Source organism: Muntiacus reevesi, chromosome 17 (assembly GCF_963930625.1).
Source record: "Muntiacus reevesi chromosome 17, mMunRee1.1, whole genome shotgun sequence".
Classification (NCBI taxonomy): Eukaryota; Metazoa; Chordata; class Mammalia; order Artiodactyla; family Cervidae; genus Muntiacus; species Muntiacus reevesi.
Genome location: NC_089265.1, coordinates 8,844,019 through 8,862,510, shown reverse-complemented (window position 1 = coordinate 8,862,510; position 18,492 = coordinate 8,844,019). Strand labels below are relative to the sequence as shown.

Genomic DNA, 18,492 nt, shown 5'->3' with positions numbered 1-18,492 from the left:
AGATAATCTACAGAATTGAGAAAATATTTGTGAATCATATATCTAATAAGGGACTTGCATCAAAAAATATAAAGAACTCTTACAACTCAATAATTTTAAAATGGGCCAAGACTGGGACTTCCCTGGTAGTCCAGTAATTAAAACTCCATGCTTCCAGGAGGCACGGGTTCAATCCCAAGCTGGGGAACTAAGATCTCACATGCCACATGGAACAGTCAAAATAATAAAACAAAATGGGCAAAGATTTGAACGGACACCTCTCCAAAAAAATACAAAAATGGCCAATGACCACAAGAAATGATGCTCAACATCATTCATTAGACAATGGGGAAATGCAAATGAAAACCACAAGATACCACTTCACACCCACTAGCATAACTAACCAAAAAGACATATAACTAATATAAATACTGTCAGTGACATTGCAGTTTAAAAAAGAAAAAATAATAGAAGTGTAAATTGGATCACGTCCAAAAAAAGCCAGGTAAGTACAGGTGAGGACATGGAAAAATTGGAACCTATATACAGTACTGGTGGAAATATAAAATGGTGCAGTCACTTTAGAAAGCAGTCTGGCAGTTCCTAATGGTTATACATAGAATTAGCACATGACCCAACAATTCCTACTTACAGAGATATACCCAGGAGAAACCTATGTCCATACAAAAGTTTATACATAGAAGTTCATAGCAGCATTATTTGGCTAGTCAGAACAGATAAAAAGTGGAAACAACCCAAGTGTCCTTCAACTAATGGATGAATAAATGTGGTATATCCATAAAACAGAACACTACAGCAATTAAGTAGGTACTGACACATACAGTAGCAGACTTTATTTTGGGGGGCTCCAAAATCACTGCAGATGGTGATTACAGCCATGAAATTAAAAGACGCTTACTCCTTGGAAGGAAAGTTATGAGGAACCTAAACAGCATACTAAAAAGCAGAGACATTACTTTGCCAACAAAGGTCCATCTGGTCAAGGCTATGGTTTTTCCAGTGGTCATGTATGGATGTGAGAGTTGGACTATAAAGAAAGCTGAGTGCTGAAGAATTGATGCTTTTGAACTGTGGTGTTGGAGAAAACTCTTGAGTCCCATGAACTATAAGGAGATCCAACTAGTCCATCCTAAAAGAGATCAGTCCTGAATATTCACTGGAAGGACTGATGCTGAAGCTGAAACTGCAATACTTTGGCCACCTGATGCGAAGAGCTGACTCATTGGAAAAGACCCTGATGCTGGGAAAGATTGAGGGCAGAAGGAGAAGGGGACGACAGAGGATGAGATGGTTGGATGGCATCACCGACTCAATGGTCATGAGTTTGAGTAAACTGCGGGAGTTGGTGACGGACAGGGAGGCCTGGCATGCTGCGGTTCATGGGGTTGCAGAGTCGGACACGACTGAGTGACTGCACTGAACTGATACATACTAAAACACAGATGAAGTCTGTGCTAAGTGAAAGAAGCCAGTCACAAAAGACCATCTATTGTATGATTTTAGTTATTTCTAACATTCCGAACAGGCAAATAGAGACGGAAAATAAACTAGTTATTGCCGAGAGCTGAGGCCTGACTGTCAGCGGGCATAGGTGTCTATTGGGGGTGATGAAGATGTACTAAAATTGTGCTGATAGCTTTCACAACTGCATGAGTGCAGTAAAAACAACTGATGTGGCTGAACTGTATGAAATATGAACTGTATCTTAAAGTTTGGGGTTTTTTTTTTTAATGTATATAGGCCACATCGTGTTCTCTTATTTTCATATTCCTCTACATTTCTGACCCAAAGTATGAAACAGTTTCTCTTTGCCTTATCTCTACTACGCAAAGATATGCTCTAACGAAAGAAACTGCACTCCACTGGAGTCATTTTGTATTTTCCTAGGAACCTTGGCCAAATGTCAATGTCAAACTCATTACAACTTTAGAGTATTTCCACTGCCAGCAAAGAGGATTTATTTTTTGTTTGATTGCTTTAATTTATGTAACTGAGACCAATGAAAAACAAAACAAAAATTTCCTTTCCTGTCCTACCAAAACTCAACTTTTCTCATATCAGTTATTTTATCAATACATTTGTTTGCAAAGACATAATCTATAAGTACGAAAAATTCAGTGGTCGGGCTTTTAGCCAATACTTTTTTCAGGCAAAGAGAACTGAAAAGAAAACAAAGCTATGTTTTATCCAGGTGTGGAAGACTAACTCCTGAAGGCTTATATTTCACTGTGGCCAACCAATATTAAAGTCTATTTCTAATACTTGTGTTTAAATCCACTCTATACTGTCATAGAAATGCTGCAAGAAAGCCTTAGGCACAATGAAGAAACTTTTCAAGCCCTTATCTTTACTTCTTCCTTTCCTTAGGCCCAGGCTTCCCAGGAGGTCCCAAGGTAAAGAATCTACCTGCCAATGCAGGAGACACAGGTTCAATCCCTGGATTGGGAAGATTTTCTGGAGAAGAAATTAGCAACCTACTGTAGGATTTTTGCCTGGGAAATCCCATGGCCAAAGGAGACTGGCAGGCTACGGTCCACAGGGTCGCTAAAGAGTTGGACGCGACTAAGCATGCACAAAACATTCCTTAGCCCCATAGCTCAAGAAAGTTTGCACACATCATACTTTGTTAATACCACCCCTTAATGACCTCTGACCATGCTATACTGGCCAGCCCCATATGTATATATTGTACACAAGTGCATTATCGAGCCTCCGGAAATTGTACTGACTCAGAATCTGCTATCTCACCACCCACCACAAAGCTAGATATTAGTTTCTTGCAAGAACGTCTGGTCTGAGCAAAGGCGCTGCATGTATAGTTCTGTATCAGAAGTGCACATCTAGAATGCATGCCTGCAAAGCTGTAAATCAAATACTTCCCCCACCCCCACCAGAGTTTTGCCTTCATTTCAGATGATCTGGAAATGAGAAATGATTCAAACATTTTCCTTCAATATTTGTAGGCTTTTCTCCTATACTCTTCACAGCTCCTCCATCTTACCCCTCATGACTTCACTAGATACATTAATAATTTGAAAATATTAAATGGCATGATTAAGGAACCAATTCCCAGAAAATCCTTTATAATTCAAAGAAATACCTAATAGCTAATATAGTCAACCTAAACTCATTTTGTCCTAAAGAGGGCAATCCTAACAAATGTCCCTACATTTAACCCTCTGGAGGTGGCCTTTAAAATTATAAACTATCTTCACTTCTTTATTGCTCAGTTTTTATTATCAAATAAAATTCCCACCCCAATGCTGTTACAAGAACGTTTTTCACAAGACTGTTTAGAATATGGGTGGAACATCCAGGACACACACCCAAGCAAATAAGAGCAGTGAAGAGAGTTTAAGGGTCAGATTCTCTGGTCGCTCAGACGGTAAAGAATCTGCCTCCAATGCAGGAGACAGGGGTTCCATCCCTGGGTCGGGAAGATCCCCTGGAGCAGGGAATGGCAACCCACTCTATTATTCTTGCCTGGAGAACTCCATGGACAGAGGAGCTTGGTGGGCTATAGTCCATGCGGTCGCAAACAACCAGACATGACTGAGCAACTAACATACGCAAAAAATTAAGGGTCAGATATACGAAAAGCATTTTACAGCTAAATGTGATCAATGCTTGAATAAAATTATACTGCTTCAAAATTCTAAATATGACACCTTCTCCATGGAAAACTTCTTGCTCTATACTTCTTAGAAAGCAAAGAAACAGAAAGTGAAGTTGTGTAGCCTACCAGGCACCTCCATCCATGGGATTTTCCAGGCAAGAGTACTGCAATGGATTGCCATTTCCTTCTCCAGGGGATCTTCCCAACCCAGGGATTAAACCCAAGTCTCCTGCATTGCAGGCAGACGCTTTACTGTCTGAGCCACCAGGGAACCCCCTTAGAAAGCAAAGCCATGATTAAATCACAATGCCAAATTTAGGCCTTAAATTTAAGCTGGATTTTAAAAAAGAAAAAAATTTAAACACCTACCAAAAATCCAAAAGATAAACACCTTCCTCTTAGTCTGGAACAACACTTTGGTTAAAAAGATAAAGACCTAGCTCTACCTGTGTAAAAATAGCATGAAAGTGAACATGAACACACATGAACACTCACGTTCACAAAGCTAAAAGGTAGAAGCAACCCAACTTTCCATCAATGGATGAATGGATAAACAGAATGTGGTATGTGTATATATATGCATGTATATGTGTATATATCTATTTTTTCCCCCAATGGAAAATGATTCAATCTTTAAAAAGAATGAAATTCTGCTAAAACATCTACAAACCTTGAAGACATAGTGCTAAGAAAAATAAACCAGTCACAAAGGATAAGTTTTGCAGGATTCCACTTGTATGAGACACTTAGAGTAGTCAAAGTCAGAGATAAAAAGCGTGACGGTAGCTGCCAGGGGTGGGGCTAAAGGGTCCACAGGGAGTATTTCATGGGCATGGAGTTTCAGTTCTGCAAGATAAAAAAGTTCTAGAGATGGATGGTGGTGATAGTTCCATAACAATGTTAATGTACTTAATGCCACTGAACTGTACACTTAAAAGTGGTTTAAGATGGTCAATTTTATATCTATGTTACCACAATAAAAAAAATAGCACTAAATACTCATCATTAGTATAATAAGTAACACATGGACAACAGCTTACTCCCAGGGAAGCATAAAATAATAAGATTGGTATTTAATTAGCACTATGTCTGAAAACCAATAAAAAATGAGAGTGATCTTAGAGTTAAGTAGTGCTGTAAGTTTCTGTTATGACTAATCAAATTTTACAGTACTCAGAACCACGAATGCTTTGATGTATCCACAGTCCTTAGAAAAAGACAGACAGATAGAAATTTACTCCACTAACATTGAAGCTCCCATATTATTTTCCAAACAGGATCTTTTTCTAGGTCAAGTTCCTCAAGATGAATAAAATATCAACAGCTGACAATTCAGTTTACTCAGCCAGCAAATTAGTCACCTTATAAAAGTGAACAATAATTTGAAATGAGTCTTTCTGCAATGCATAAATCAGCGATGGCTCTGTCTCCAATGACCTCATAGTTAAAGATGGGCAGGGCCTGGAAGACTCCCTTTATATAACTCATGTTCTGTCTGGGGAGATGCATCATTCTCAAAGTGGACAAAATAATTCTGAGTTGTCCATTCATTAATCTGCCTTTCTAATTCTCCAGAAAATTAATAATAATTTTCAGACCTAACCTACTACTCAGAAATACAAATAAACCTCCCTTTACCTATCTATAACTTACTGTTAAATTCACAAGTAAAATTCACAAGTAAAAGGAAGATAGTAAATTATTAATATCTGTAAGAGTCACATCTTAGATTGCAAATTCTGCATGCTTTATATGGTTCTATTTTCAATAATCTGTCTCATAAAGTTAGTATTTTTACGTGTCTGGGTATGCTCATAATATTCATCACTAATATTTCATATATGAAGTGCTTGTTTTCCCAAATGGAATGTAGTAGTCTTATTAGAATTGGAAATAAGACTTATGTTCTTTACTATAATTACAAGTGGCTTGGGACCCTTTTGAGGCCCACTGACCCAAGGAGAAAAATAGGACGTGATGCCAGGGAGGCCTGGAGAGCTGCAGTCCACGGGGTCACAAAGAGCTGCACACGACCAGGCACGAACAACGACCCAAAGAGAAAAAAAAGAATGTGATGCCACACAGGAAAGAGAGCAAAGAAGTAGTTTGCTTTCTAGTAAGAGATATATAAAATATCCTAATCACTTACTTCTATGTTTTTACCACTGAACATGAGAATCTATTCAATAAACAAAAGATTAAATATAACTGAGTTCTAATACGGCTAAAGAAATGAATGAGGAATGAAGGAAAATCCTAGACAAGACGCCTGGTAAGGGGAAGAGAGATGATAATACCAAAACAACTGAAATACTCTTGAGTCTGTTTTCAAGAAACTCATCAACTTCACAGGATTAGAAAGTAGGTCTTTAAAAACTTGTAAGGCAAAACCAGAATAAACAAATTTATCTTGAAAAAAGAAGAACAAAGCAGAAAGACCAGTGTCACCAATTTCAAACTTACTACAAAGCTATACTAATCAGACAGCGGGGTACTAACCTAAGAACAGACATATAAATCAATGGAATAGAACTGAGAATCCAGAGATACGCTGTCACATTTATGGTCAATTAATTTTCAACTAGGGTGCCAAGACAATCCAATAGGGAAAATATAGTCATTTCAACAAACGGTGCTAGGACAATTGTGTATCTACATGCAGAAACATGAAATTGATTTCTTCCTCACCCCTCATTCAAAAGTTAATTCCAGGGGTTTCCTGGTGTCCTACTGGCTAGGATTCCAGGCTTCTGCGGCCAAGGGTCCAGGTTCAATCCCTGGTCAGGGAACTGACATCCCATAAGTCACACAGTCAAAACAAAAATAAATTTTAAAATCTAACTCCAAACAAATCAAAGACCTAAATAAATGCATGAACTAAGACTATAAAACTCTTAGAATATATACACATTAAATTCACATGACTGTGAGTTAGGCATTGGCTTCTTAGAGATTAAATCAAAAGCGCAAGCAACAAAAGAAAAAAACAGATAAATTGGACCACATCAAAATGAAAAACTTTTGTGCTTCAAAGGACACCACTGAAAGAATGAAAAGGCAACCCACATGCTCAAGAAAATATCTGTAAATCAAATATCTGTTACAGGACTGGCATCCAGAATATATAAAGAATTCTAAGAACTCAATAATTAAAAAAAAGATAACCCAATTTTAAAAATAAGAATAGGGTTTGAATAGAGATCTCTGAAAATATATACAAATGGCCAACAGGCACATGAAAAGATGCTTAATTAACATTATTAGACATGGGGGATAAGCAAATCAAAAATCATAATGAGACTCAACTTCACACCCATTAGGATGGCAATCAAAAAGAAGGCCAATAAAACTGATGGGGAAGACGCGTAGAAACTGAAACCCTCACACATTGCTGGGGCAGGTGTAAAATGGTGCAGTAGTTCTGGAAGACCACTGAGCAGTTCCGCAGGAGTTAAGAGTTACTACATGACCCAGGAATTCCACTTCTATATTTATACATACTCAAGAGAAAGGAAAATACACAATAACTTATTATTACATTACACAAAAGTTCATGATTCATTAATAGCCATAAAATGGAAACAAGCCAGATGCCCATCAGCTGAGAATGGGCTTAAAAGTGCAGCATACCCATGTCAGGATACTGCTGCACTGTGTCTAGTCACTCAGTCCTGTCGGACTCTGTGTGACCCCATGGACTGTAGTCCTCCAGTTCCTCAGTCCCTGGGATGCTCCAGGCAAGGATCCTGGAGTGGGTTTCCATGCCCTCCCCAGGGGATCTTCCCAACCCAGGGATTGAACCCAGGTCTCCCACATTCCAGGCGGATTCTTTACCATCTGAGCCACCAGGTAAGTCCCACAGAATATTATTCAGCCTTAAAAAGGAATGAAGTATTGATTCATGCTACAACATGGATAAGTCCTCTTTAGGAAGGAAAGGAGTCAGACACAAAAGTCCATAAATCATATGACTCCATTTATATGAATGTCCAGATTAGGGAAATCCAGAGACAAGATGTAGATCAGGGGCTGTGGGGAGAGGGGAGGGGATGGGAGTGCGGGTGGATGGAGAGTAACCACTAACTGGAGAGCGTCTCTCGTAGGGATGATAAAAAATGTTCTGGAATCCGGTAGTGGTGATCATTACACAACTCTGCAAATACACTAAAAGCCACTGAATTATACACTTTTGATAGGTGAATTACATCTCAAAAATAGCTCAGAAGGAATGGTCCCACTACCATCAATGGATGTAAACTATGGTTCAAGTCCCTCAACCACACTCTAAATAATCACTACTTTGAAGAACCCAGCCAACCCAATTCTCACTCACAATTAATAACCTCACATTCTACCTCATCAAGAAAATTGAACACTCTAGGGCTTTCCCATTATAGAATGATCCTCTCCCCTCTATATTTCAAAAATTTTTCCACTCTAATGACTATTTCTCCCTGTTGATAAAAAGGCTCAAACAACTCCAAGACTTGGGTTGGCAGCGAGCGGGGGAGGCCTGTTCCTCATCTCCAGAAGACCATTCTTTACCATGGCTTTCTATACGTCATTTCTTGAAAGAAAACTCCCGTATACTCACTGCCTCCATATGAGCACACACACTGATTTCTCGGCCCACTACCAACCCACCAACAGCAATTCATTCATTCAGTCGAAATTATTCTTTTGCCATTCTTCACCCTGGGCCACCACATTACTTTCACCTGCTTTTCCTTACGCCTGTCTTCTCAGCCTCTGTGACCTCCTCCTTCAGGAACATGCCTTAATTTGGTGTTCTATAAGATCTTCTAAATATAGTAACAACTTCCACGTCTACCTGAATCTCCAGTCCCTTATTTTCAGCCCCCTGTACAACAGCTTTCTCGATCCACCCCTTGGCTGCACCTCAGAACCTAAAACTCAACAAGTCTGTTGCATTTCTTCCAGGCGTACACTACATCTTATCTGAAGATGTAGGTGCAGTGGGTGGCGTGTGATAAGCACTGACTAAATACTGTTGAATGTCTAACAAGAGAGCTCATAACTTCCCATACCTCTACCTTAAAACCTGCTTCTCCCACATTTCTAATCTCAGTTGATGACACCGGCACTCATTCACTTAGTCACCTAAACTAGAAGCTTTGCAGTCATCCTATATTTCCTAGGGCTTCCCCTGTGGCTCAGTTGGTAAAGAATCCACCTGCAATGCAGGAGACCTGGGTTCAATCCCTGGGTTGGGAAGATCCCCTGGAAAAGGGAAAGGCTACCCACTCCAGTATTCTGGCCTGGAGAATTCCATGGACTGTATAGTCCATGAGGTTGCAAAGAGTCAGACACAACTGGCAACTTTCACTATATGTCCTAAATCTTGGCTGCTTTCACACCACCTTGAAATGCAAGGCCACAAAGGCACTTTGCATCGCCCACCTCTCAGGAATGCGGTCCCAGCCAGCAACCTTCAGGACAAAGAGCAGGTCTGCTCACCGCTTAAGAGCAATGGGGTTCCCAGCTCAGTGCTCCTCAGATGCAACTCAAACCCACTGCCTGCACAGCATCTGTCTGGACCCCTCCACATCACTCCTGTGGGATTTGCAGGCGAAATCTGACCCCAAAGTCCTGTGTCTTTCACCAGCATCCATCTAGGAGTAACAAGCTCATGTATCAGCTTGTGAGCAAGGTAAAGATGCAGACCTTAATTTCTCTTCCGAGAGCATCTCTGTAACAGTGCCACTGCCCCTTTCAAAAACCTAGACATTTGTGACAACACAGATGGACCCCAAGGAATGTACTGTACTAAGCAAATCAAACACCATATGATTTCATTTATATAAAAAAATATAAATATGAAGAATATAAAACAATCAGGATGGGGAACACATATACACCCATGGCAGATTCATGCCAATGTATGGCAAAACCAATACAATATTGTAAAGTAAAAAAATAAATAGAGAAATAAAACTGGGAAAAAAAAAAAACTCACAGACACAGAGGACAGACCAGAGGTTATAGAGGAGAAGAGGGTTGGAGGCTGGCAAAATGGATGAAGGGGGCTAAATGGTTTGGTGACATGGTTACTAGACTTACTGTAGCGATCACTTTTTAAGAGTTAAGTTGTACACCTGGAACTAATATGTTCATACCAATTTTACCTAAAACAAACCTACAGTCACTGCACCCCTTATCCTGTCTGAGATCCCCCCTGAATCTGCCTGGACCTCACTTCAGTAACTTCATTCTGCTCTGCTCCCCACAAACCTCTCGACTTCAGTGAAGCCACCTTCCATCACTCCTCTCATCCCCCACTCGCCACATGCTTCCAGCTTTTCCAAGAAAGCACAGAATTTAAGAGCTGTGGCTCCAGAGTTGAACTGCCCAGGTTCCAATCCTCCATTCCTCTACTTGGTAATTATGTGATTTGGTGCAAGTAGTAACTTTGTCCAAGTTTCCATTTTCTTGTCTGTAAAATGAGCTATCGTATAAATTCTTGTGAGAATTTTTGGAAAGACTGATCAAAATAATCTAGTTCAGTGCTCTGGACATGTCAGCGCAAGGTAACCGCTCTTTAACTGTTATTTACAAGATACTGTCTGCTTCCTGCTGCTTGAATGTTTACAGCTAACTTCCCAGCTGTTTTTGCAAATATCTGGCTAATTCCACCTTTGCTAAGTTCAACAACTCATGCTATGCACCCCCACTTGCCTTGTCTTCCTCCTTGTCAATTGTCTTCAACCCATTACTCATCATTCTCAAGTCCCACTCCCATTTCTTTAGTTCATAAGGCACTGCTCGGACTTCCCTGGAGCTCCATGCTTCAAGTGCAGGGGGCAGAGGTTCAAACCCTGGTCAGGGAACTAAGATTCCACACGCCATCTGGCATGGCCAAAAAAAAAAAAAAACACTGTTGCTGACTTGTGTATTATCTTCTTGTGTGTGTGTCTGTGAGAACTCACCTGCCAGTGGAAGAGATGTAAGAGACTCAGGTTGGATCCCTGGGTTGGGAAGATCCTCTGGTGGAGGGCACAGCAACCCACTCCAGTACTCTTGTCTAGAGAATCCTATAGACAGAGGAGCCTGGCGGGCTACAGTCCATGGAGTCGAAAAGAGTCGGACATGACTGAAGCAACTTAGCATATAGCGTGCATGGACTGTATCCTTATAACTGACTCACCTTGGTATTACTGTCTTAATACCAACCAGACAGTAAGTTCTGTTGGTCAAGGATCATGACTTATGCTTCTCATATATCATGCACATCTTTGAAAATTACGCAAACTCAGGAATGCAGCATCCTGTAAAGATCATCATGTCTGATACGGCAGTAAAAGCACAAGCTTTAATGGCAAAACAGGAGAAATTCAGGCTCCAAAATCCTGCTTTTGTAATTCTGGGCAAGTTACCTAACTTCTCTGAGATTGTGTTCAATAGAAATTCTATAACCACCTTTCAAACTTTTGTTTCAAGAATAATGTATAAAAAGGAATGAACTTTGTAGCTCACAAATAGAAAACTCTCAAAAAGTAGCTATGATTTTTTTTCCTCCAATCAACACATGTTAAATTGAATAGGCTAATTCATTAATGCTTGTGTCTATCAGCCACTCAGTCGTGTCTGACTCTTTGTGACCCCACAGACTGTAGCCCGCCAGGCTCCTCTGTCCATGAATTCTCCATGCAAGAAGACTCAAGTGGGTAGTCATTTCCTCCTCCAGGGGATCTTCCTGACTCTAGGAATGAACCGGGTCTCCCACACTGCAGGCAGATTCTTTAACTTCTGAGCCAATACCAGCTTTTAAAAATATCAACAGCTTCTGAAAGTTAAAGCCCAATACCAGTTAAGTTGTGGACTTCAAGTCCCTTACACCAGCCAGTTTCACACACTTTCCTAACGAACACACTGCTTCTGCCGGCCAAGCTTTTGAACACAAAGGGAAACTGACCAGCGAGCAGAGAGATCAATAACTATAAGTACATTTCCACCCAGTAAGCAGCTCAATTCATCTGCTTAACCAATAGTTTTGCCGGTGGCTTCTTCCATTTTCAGAACTTAAGAAATGGAAAAGTTGACACTGGTCACTGTTTTATGGAGGTGCGAGTCAAGGCAGGGGGCTGGGGGGAACAAAGCAGTGGGGAGGAATGGACATAAATGCCAATTCAAACAAATTTTGATTTGATAAACCTGTACTTTCTTCTCCAAAAGCCTCTGGTCCAATGAGTATAAATCCCATTTTCAGTCACTGAGTTGACAGTAGAAACAGAAGAATGTTGTGATAGATGTGTCTCACCCTCTATTAGCATATCGAGCAGATGCTAATAGAACAAGAATCTTCTGTTTCAGAAATATATCAGAAATTTCCATCCACAGTCATCCCTAACTCCAACACCAGTCCTCTCTCTCTGAGAAGGCTTAAAAACCACCAGTAGGTTCGGAGTCAAAAAATACCTTCCTGTTTCAAACAGATGCTCCCGCCCCACACTGCACCTTGACTTCCCCGGGATCTCCTGTTCTCCCAGACCACCGGGGTCTTCCAACAGTCCTTCCACAGGGACTCCTACAGTCCCAGTTTCACCTGCCTTTAAAAAAAAAATTTTTTTTGAAGGATAATTGCTTTACAGAATTTTGTTGCTTTCTGTCAAACCTCAACATGAATCAGCCATAGATAAACATATGTCCTCTCCATTTTGAACCTCCCTCCCTCACCTGTCTTCTGATTCCCACCTGCTCACTTGGTTTTGACTGGTCTCCTTCCTCTTCTGGGGGCTTCATTTTTCACCACGTTGCCCAGCGATGCCCTGAATCAGTTTATCTCACCCAGGCTTTGCAGCCTGCCCTGAGATCTGGCTATCTTTCTAATCTAATCATGCATGTGTCTTGAGACCCACACAAAGTTCTATTAATAAAAAGCTGAATGGCGCACATGGCCCGGCCACCCTGAAGCCAGACTTCTGGGCCCCCTGCAACTTGGCCTGACCTTTCTCATCTCACCCGTCTCCGGTCCCCCTGACGGAACCCTCCTGCCAGCGAGGAGGGTTATCTTATCTCAACTCTGTGCCTAACCTAGCCTGGCTCACTCCTACCCTTGTGCCTTTGCTCTCAGGCCGTACTTCCTTCTCAAAGAACCAATTTCCCCCTACTCCTCTCTTCTCCCACGGGAAACCGTTCCAACCATAAGCTCCCTCCCTCCACACAGAAGACTTCCCTCATCACCAGGCTTTGAAGGATCTCTCTCAATTCCTGCATCTCCCTCTCACACACCTGGCATTTAGTCACTAGCAATCTACTACAGGTGTTTTTACCTTTCAATCCTATCTTTCCATATGACAGTCATTTCCTCATGAGCATACAACATTAAGTACACTTTATTTTATTTGTCTTGGCCATGCCACACAGCATGCAGGATCTGAGTCCCCTGACCAGGAATCAAACCTGTGCCTACTGCAGAGGAAGCGTGGAGTCCTAACGACTGAACCACCCAGGAAGCCCCACTGTAAAGCACACTTAAAAAATATGAATGCTCTAATAGCAGCCAGCACCAAGAGAAAGTGTCCAGGAAATAAAATTCCCCCAACAAGAACAACCAATCTCATTTTTTCACATTTCTTTCGAGCCCTGGCCCGTTCCTGTTGGTATTTTTACATAGTGGTATCATAATAGTAGGTCCAACCATACAGTTACACATACTGTTTTACAGTCTGCTTTTTCTAACATAAGGAAGTCTTCCTTGTTAAATGGTTTTGATTTTCATCATTTTTAACGTCTATAAATATCTTATCCACTGAGATATTAGACTGTAATTCACTTAAGCACTGACTTCTACTTGACATTACATTAGTCTTTGTATCTTTCACCATGATGATGATTCTTCTCTGTGACTTTCACTGCATCAAGACTGAAATGCAAACCAAACCCTTGAGAGATCCCTGCTAAAATAAATGTATTGACCATGCTTCCTAACACCCAAAATAACCCATTTCACCGGTTTTTCTTCTTTCTAGCTAAATTTCTAACATAATTTTTGGTTTCATCACACCTCAGCGAATGTATTTCCCAAACAGTTTTTTACCTAGATTTATTTTGATAGTTAATCTCACACATATTTAAGCCACCAAGAAGTCCCTTGAGTAAGGCAATAAAATCCCATACTACCTAATATAAGATAGACACCTGGCAGGCATTCAATGAATATTAAATATTTTTTAAGCCATCTACAGTTATAAAACATCAAATTACTGAACAGGAGATGTCGCTGACCTAACTAGTGCCATCAGTCATTCGTGTAAAACTTCAGCTCATTTAATAATTAGATTGGTTAATAATGCATGAACAGGTGTTCCTTACAGTACACAGAACACAGCCAGGTTACTTGGTGAGCTGTACACGTCTCAGAGATGACACGAAGAGACGGACAAATAGAACTGCAAACAGAACTCCCAGATCTCGTGACAAAACAAGCTTGACCCCTTTGACTTCAGCTGTTCAAGTTCATACTTCAGAGGAAGAAAAGCGGGAAAAAAATGTTGTAGTATTAAACCTATGTAGAATTACACAGGCATGTGAATACAAACTGGAATGAAAGTAAGAAAATGAGTGTGAATTGTTATGGTGAAAGAATGTTGGAGACTTTTTCCTTTTTATTTTTTGTTTAAATGTAAAATGTTTGTATAATGTTAAAATGTATAACAAGAAAAATATTCCTGACAAATGCATATTCATTAACCATTAGAATTCTCGCTATTACTGAAGTAGGCCCAAAGCTGAATGTTCAACTAAGTTCTCCAAGGCCACATATAGTTGAGCAAATGCAAAGAAACCAACCATCCACCTTAATACCTAAGCCCAGTCAGACACTGAATCACAGGAAGAACTTACTGGTACACTAGCAACTTCCTTGCCAATTTAAGATTTTCCTCAACAGGTAGCTAATGGGATTCCAAGTATCATTCAGAATGATATATGGCAGAAACCAACACAATATTGTAAAGCAATTATCTTCCAATTAAAAATATTTTTTAAAAATAGAAGAAATATAAAAGAGAAAAATATTATACAAAAATAAGTAAGTCTTTACAGAATAAAACTACATCATCCCAGGAACCCATTCTCATCTCATTCTCACTGGTAAAATCATTTCTGAGATTGCTTCCTGCACTAACCTGCCAAGGGAGAAACAATTATGACGAAAAGTTTACCATTCATCATAATTATATACTATTACTTAATACATTAGTTTTCCCAGAAGTAATAATTGGTCAAATAATTTTCTTCAAAATTACTGGAAAGGGATACGGCTTGCCTTTTTAAGCAAACTCTACACAGCAGTTTAAAAATCCCTGGCTTTAGAATTCCACTCCATTGTATTCCACTAGATCCTCAAGATGTATGTAAATGACTCCTTTAGGACAAAATAGAAATAAAACCACTTGTAATTCTCTACAGCAATCACTGAAAAAAAAAAAAGTCCACGTGCACTCAGGAACTATAAGAGATGGCACTAAATTAAAGAAGCAGTTTACCACAAATAATGCACTTCTATTTAAAGGGTAAAGGATCTATGCATACACCTCAATTTTAAAATGAATTCAAAAGAACAGCTAACATCTACTCCAAAACTGTAGTAATTATCCTATGCATCCCTTGAAACTCTAATACTGACACTTACAATCAATGTCTAATCAAAGACTATGTATAAGTAAAAAGGATAGTACTTCCCCTGGAAAACTGAAATTCAAAGTAGGGGGAGGGGAAGAATGAAGAATTTTAATTGAGAGTTAGCTGCCTCTTTTTAGCACTGACATTTCCCAAGTTTTCTGTGAACAGGAAATTTTTAAAATGTGCTGAAATCACCCTTTCAGAATCAAATCCCAGCTACTTTGCCTTTTCTGTGACTTAGTGTTTTGTCTTGTTTCTAAATCACTGTGATGGTAATATACTTGAAATGAACTGAAATAAAGCTGCCTGAACTGCTTTAAGACCAGAAGCTTTAGGGAAACTTCCACAGTTCATCTAAGTTCTTTCATTGTGTCAGAGTGTGGAGTTAGTGAGGCCGAGACTGAAGACCCAAAACGTGCACTCTTTGAGAAGGTAAAGTAATTAAGTTCTTAGGGAAAACTTCTTCTGTGTCATCTGACAGCCTTTAGCCAACCAAGCAGGAACAGGAGGAATCACCAACTCAAAAAAAGAAAAAAAAAAGAAAAAAATGCCAGTACGCCAACCTGTTGATCTGTGTGCCTCAACATACAGCAAAGACAACCAGAAAGCAAACCAATTTCTACACAGACCTAAACCACACTGAACTATGAACAAATGAGTTGTGAAAACGACTTAGTGATTGTTACTTACACGAATGATTTGCACTGAGAGCCTTACCAATTGAAAAGTCATCTCCTGGGACTCTAATGATTCCCCACTAGTATTAGCTGGTATAAGAGGTGTTTTCAATATCTCATTTAAAGTAATTTGTCCCGTCACGAGCCTAGTTAAGCATTAAAGCCAAGGCCCAGCCCACCTCTTCTGACTTGAGTCAGGTTTTCTCTACTCCATCTGACTCTCTAAAGAGGATTTAAAATGTACTCGGTTTATCTGCTTTCTCTACCCTCCCTGCAGAATTAAGAGAATGCTTGAAAGATACAATTTCACAAGAATCTTGGCACCTAAGCTATTTATTGTTGAGAGATGACGAATATGACTTCAAGCAAAAGCAAAACTTTCTCAACAGTCAAAAAAAAAAAAAAAAAGCGGGGGGTGGCGTGGGGGCGGGCAACTCCTCTCCCCAAGTTCAATCAAAGTATTTACAAGTCTTTCTGACCGTCCAGGTTAAAAGGGATATTAAAGTTAAACACCAAGAGAAAGGAGTTTTTCTCCAGAGCGCTTTCTCAGGAGTAAGCCCAACTCCCTGCTCTTCTTCCTGTCGCGAGCCACGGGTGTGCGGGGTCTGGACGCCTGGGCCACCGACGTGGGGCCTGGGGGTCCCCGGCTGTCCCGGCCAGGCCGGAGGGCGAGGACCCCCGGGGCGGGGCCGCTCTGACAGCTGGAGGGCCGCGAGCGGGGGCGCGCGGGGCACGGGAGCCGGGGCCGGGTGGAGAAGGAGGAAGCGAGCCCGGGGCGCTGGACGCGGGCGCCCTCCTGAAGGGCAGGGAGACCGGAGGGCGAAAGGGCAGCGGGGCGGGAGCACCGGCGGAAGGGCAGCGGGATGGGACGTGGGGCCCGCGGCGCCCCGGGACGCGGTGCCGGCGAGGGGAGGGGCGTCCCGCGCAGGCGGGGCGGGCGCGGAGGACGAGGTTTCGGGGTGCGCTGGCCGCCCCCCTCGCCCGGGCGCGGATTTCAGGGGCGGGGCCGGCCGGACCCCACACGGCGGCCGCGGCCAAGGCAAGGGCGCGCCAGGCACCTGCCGCCTCCACCGCGGCGGCCCCGGGCGATCTGGGCTCTCACCTCTTCGGTTCATGGGCCGGATCCGGACGGCCACTTTCACTTTGGAGTCTCCCATCCTGCCGCCGCCGAGGTTCTCGCTCGGCTTCCGTCTGCCGCGGCCACCGGGCAACTCTTTGGGGCTGACCGGGCGGGAGGGGGCTACGGGCGAGAGGGGCGTGGCCAGGGCGGGGCCTGTGGAGGGGCGGGGCCGGCCCGGGGCTCCCAGCGCGCCCCCGCTGCATGACGGGACTTGTAGTCCCCGTCGGTGGTCTTGGGTAGGCCGGCAGAGCTGCAGGCGCGCTTCCCTGTCTGGAATTTGTAAATTCCCTTCTGCTTCAACACCATCCTCTCCCTTGTGGTTAATACTGAGACATAAGCTGTCTATGAGCTGATACCTCACCTGAAAACAAACAATTGAAAAATGGCATTGGCGACCTTGCGACCTCTTTCAGACTCATTTCCTGACAATCTTGTGTTTGATCCCAGGCTCAAATTATCTCCTCTGCCTGGATTGCCCTCCCCACCTTGTTTGCTGAAATCACCCTTGAAGGCAAGTCAAAAGTTACCTCTTCCAGAGATCTTCATAAATCCGCAGGTTATCCCATACCAGCCACCCCCTGTCCCAGTCAAGACCTTGGGAAATCAGGCATCAAGCTGGGTTGAGATCCATCCTAAACAGTTTCCAGCTGTGTGACCAGACAAGCGACTTGACCACTCTGTGCTTGCCTTTTGCATATTTAAAATGAAGACCATGAGAGTGCCTACTTTATAGGTTCCTAGTCAGGTTCAATGAGTTAATATAGATGAAGCTCTTAAAACTCCCTGGCCCATATGTGCTTAGTAAAAGTCATTATTTTGCTCAGTTATAACGTTTATGCTGCAACACTGTCTCTCCTATCTTGTATTTTAAAAACTATATGTTATATGTGTAACCTAGCCTGTAGTAGAGACTCAGTAAACATTTATTACATCAATGAATCAATGAGGTCACACTAAAATGTGGTTTTTGCTAAGCCCTAGCAGAGAGGCTACCTGGTGGCCTGTGGGCAAGATGGAGCCTGCAAATATGTCACACCTGGCCCAATGGAATTGGCCAGTGCATGAAAATTGGGAAGTTTTTACATGCAATGCTGGGCCTACATTACACATTAGGAATACTGGTAGAAACTGAGTCGCAGTGGCCACCTTTGTAAGAGGCAGATCTGCTTGGATGTGTTTAAATGATAGAATAGAACTCAGAACAGTTTTACAGATGAGTAAACACAGAAAGCTGGCAAGACTTGCCTTTGGGTCAACCATCCTATTGTTGAAAGAGCTTCAAAGAGTTGTCCAAAAGTTTAAAAATACCTCTAAGAGATGTTTAGTATAATAAAGAGATATATAGTAGGAGGAACCATACTCAGTATCCTATGATAAACCATCTCGGAAAATAATAAATATATATGACTGGTTGACTACACTGTACAGCAGAAATT

At 41.7% G+C, this 18,492-nt stretch overlaps 1 protein-coding gene across 2 annotated transcripts in view; it reads right to left on the bottom strand.

Moving 5' to 3' along the window:
- The window catches only part of KIF13B (kinesin family member 13B), a 201,446-nt gene extending 184,277 nt beyond the window's left edge, over positions 1-17,169 (bottom strand). For both annotated transcript variants that reach the window (XM_065907699.1, XM_065907700.1), the window contains exon 1: positions 17,039-17,169. In XM_065907699.1, coding sequence (XP_065763771.1) covers positions 17,039-17,093 — 55 coding nt within the window. In that variant the 5' untranslated portion in view covers positions 17,094-17,169. The remainder of the gene's footprint in view (positions 1-17,038) is intronic.
- Between the last annotated feature and the right edge of the window lie 1,323 nt (positions 17,170-18,492).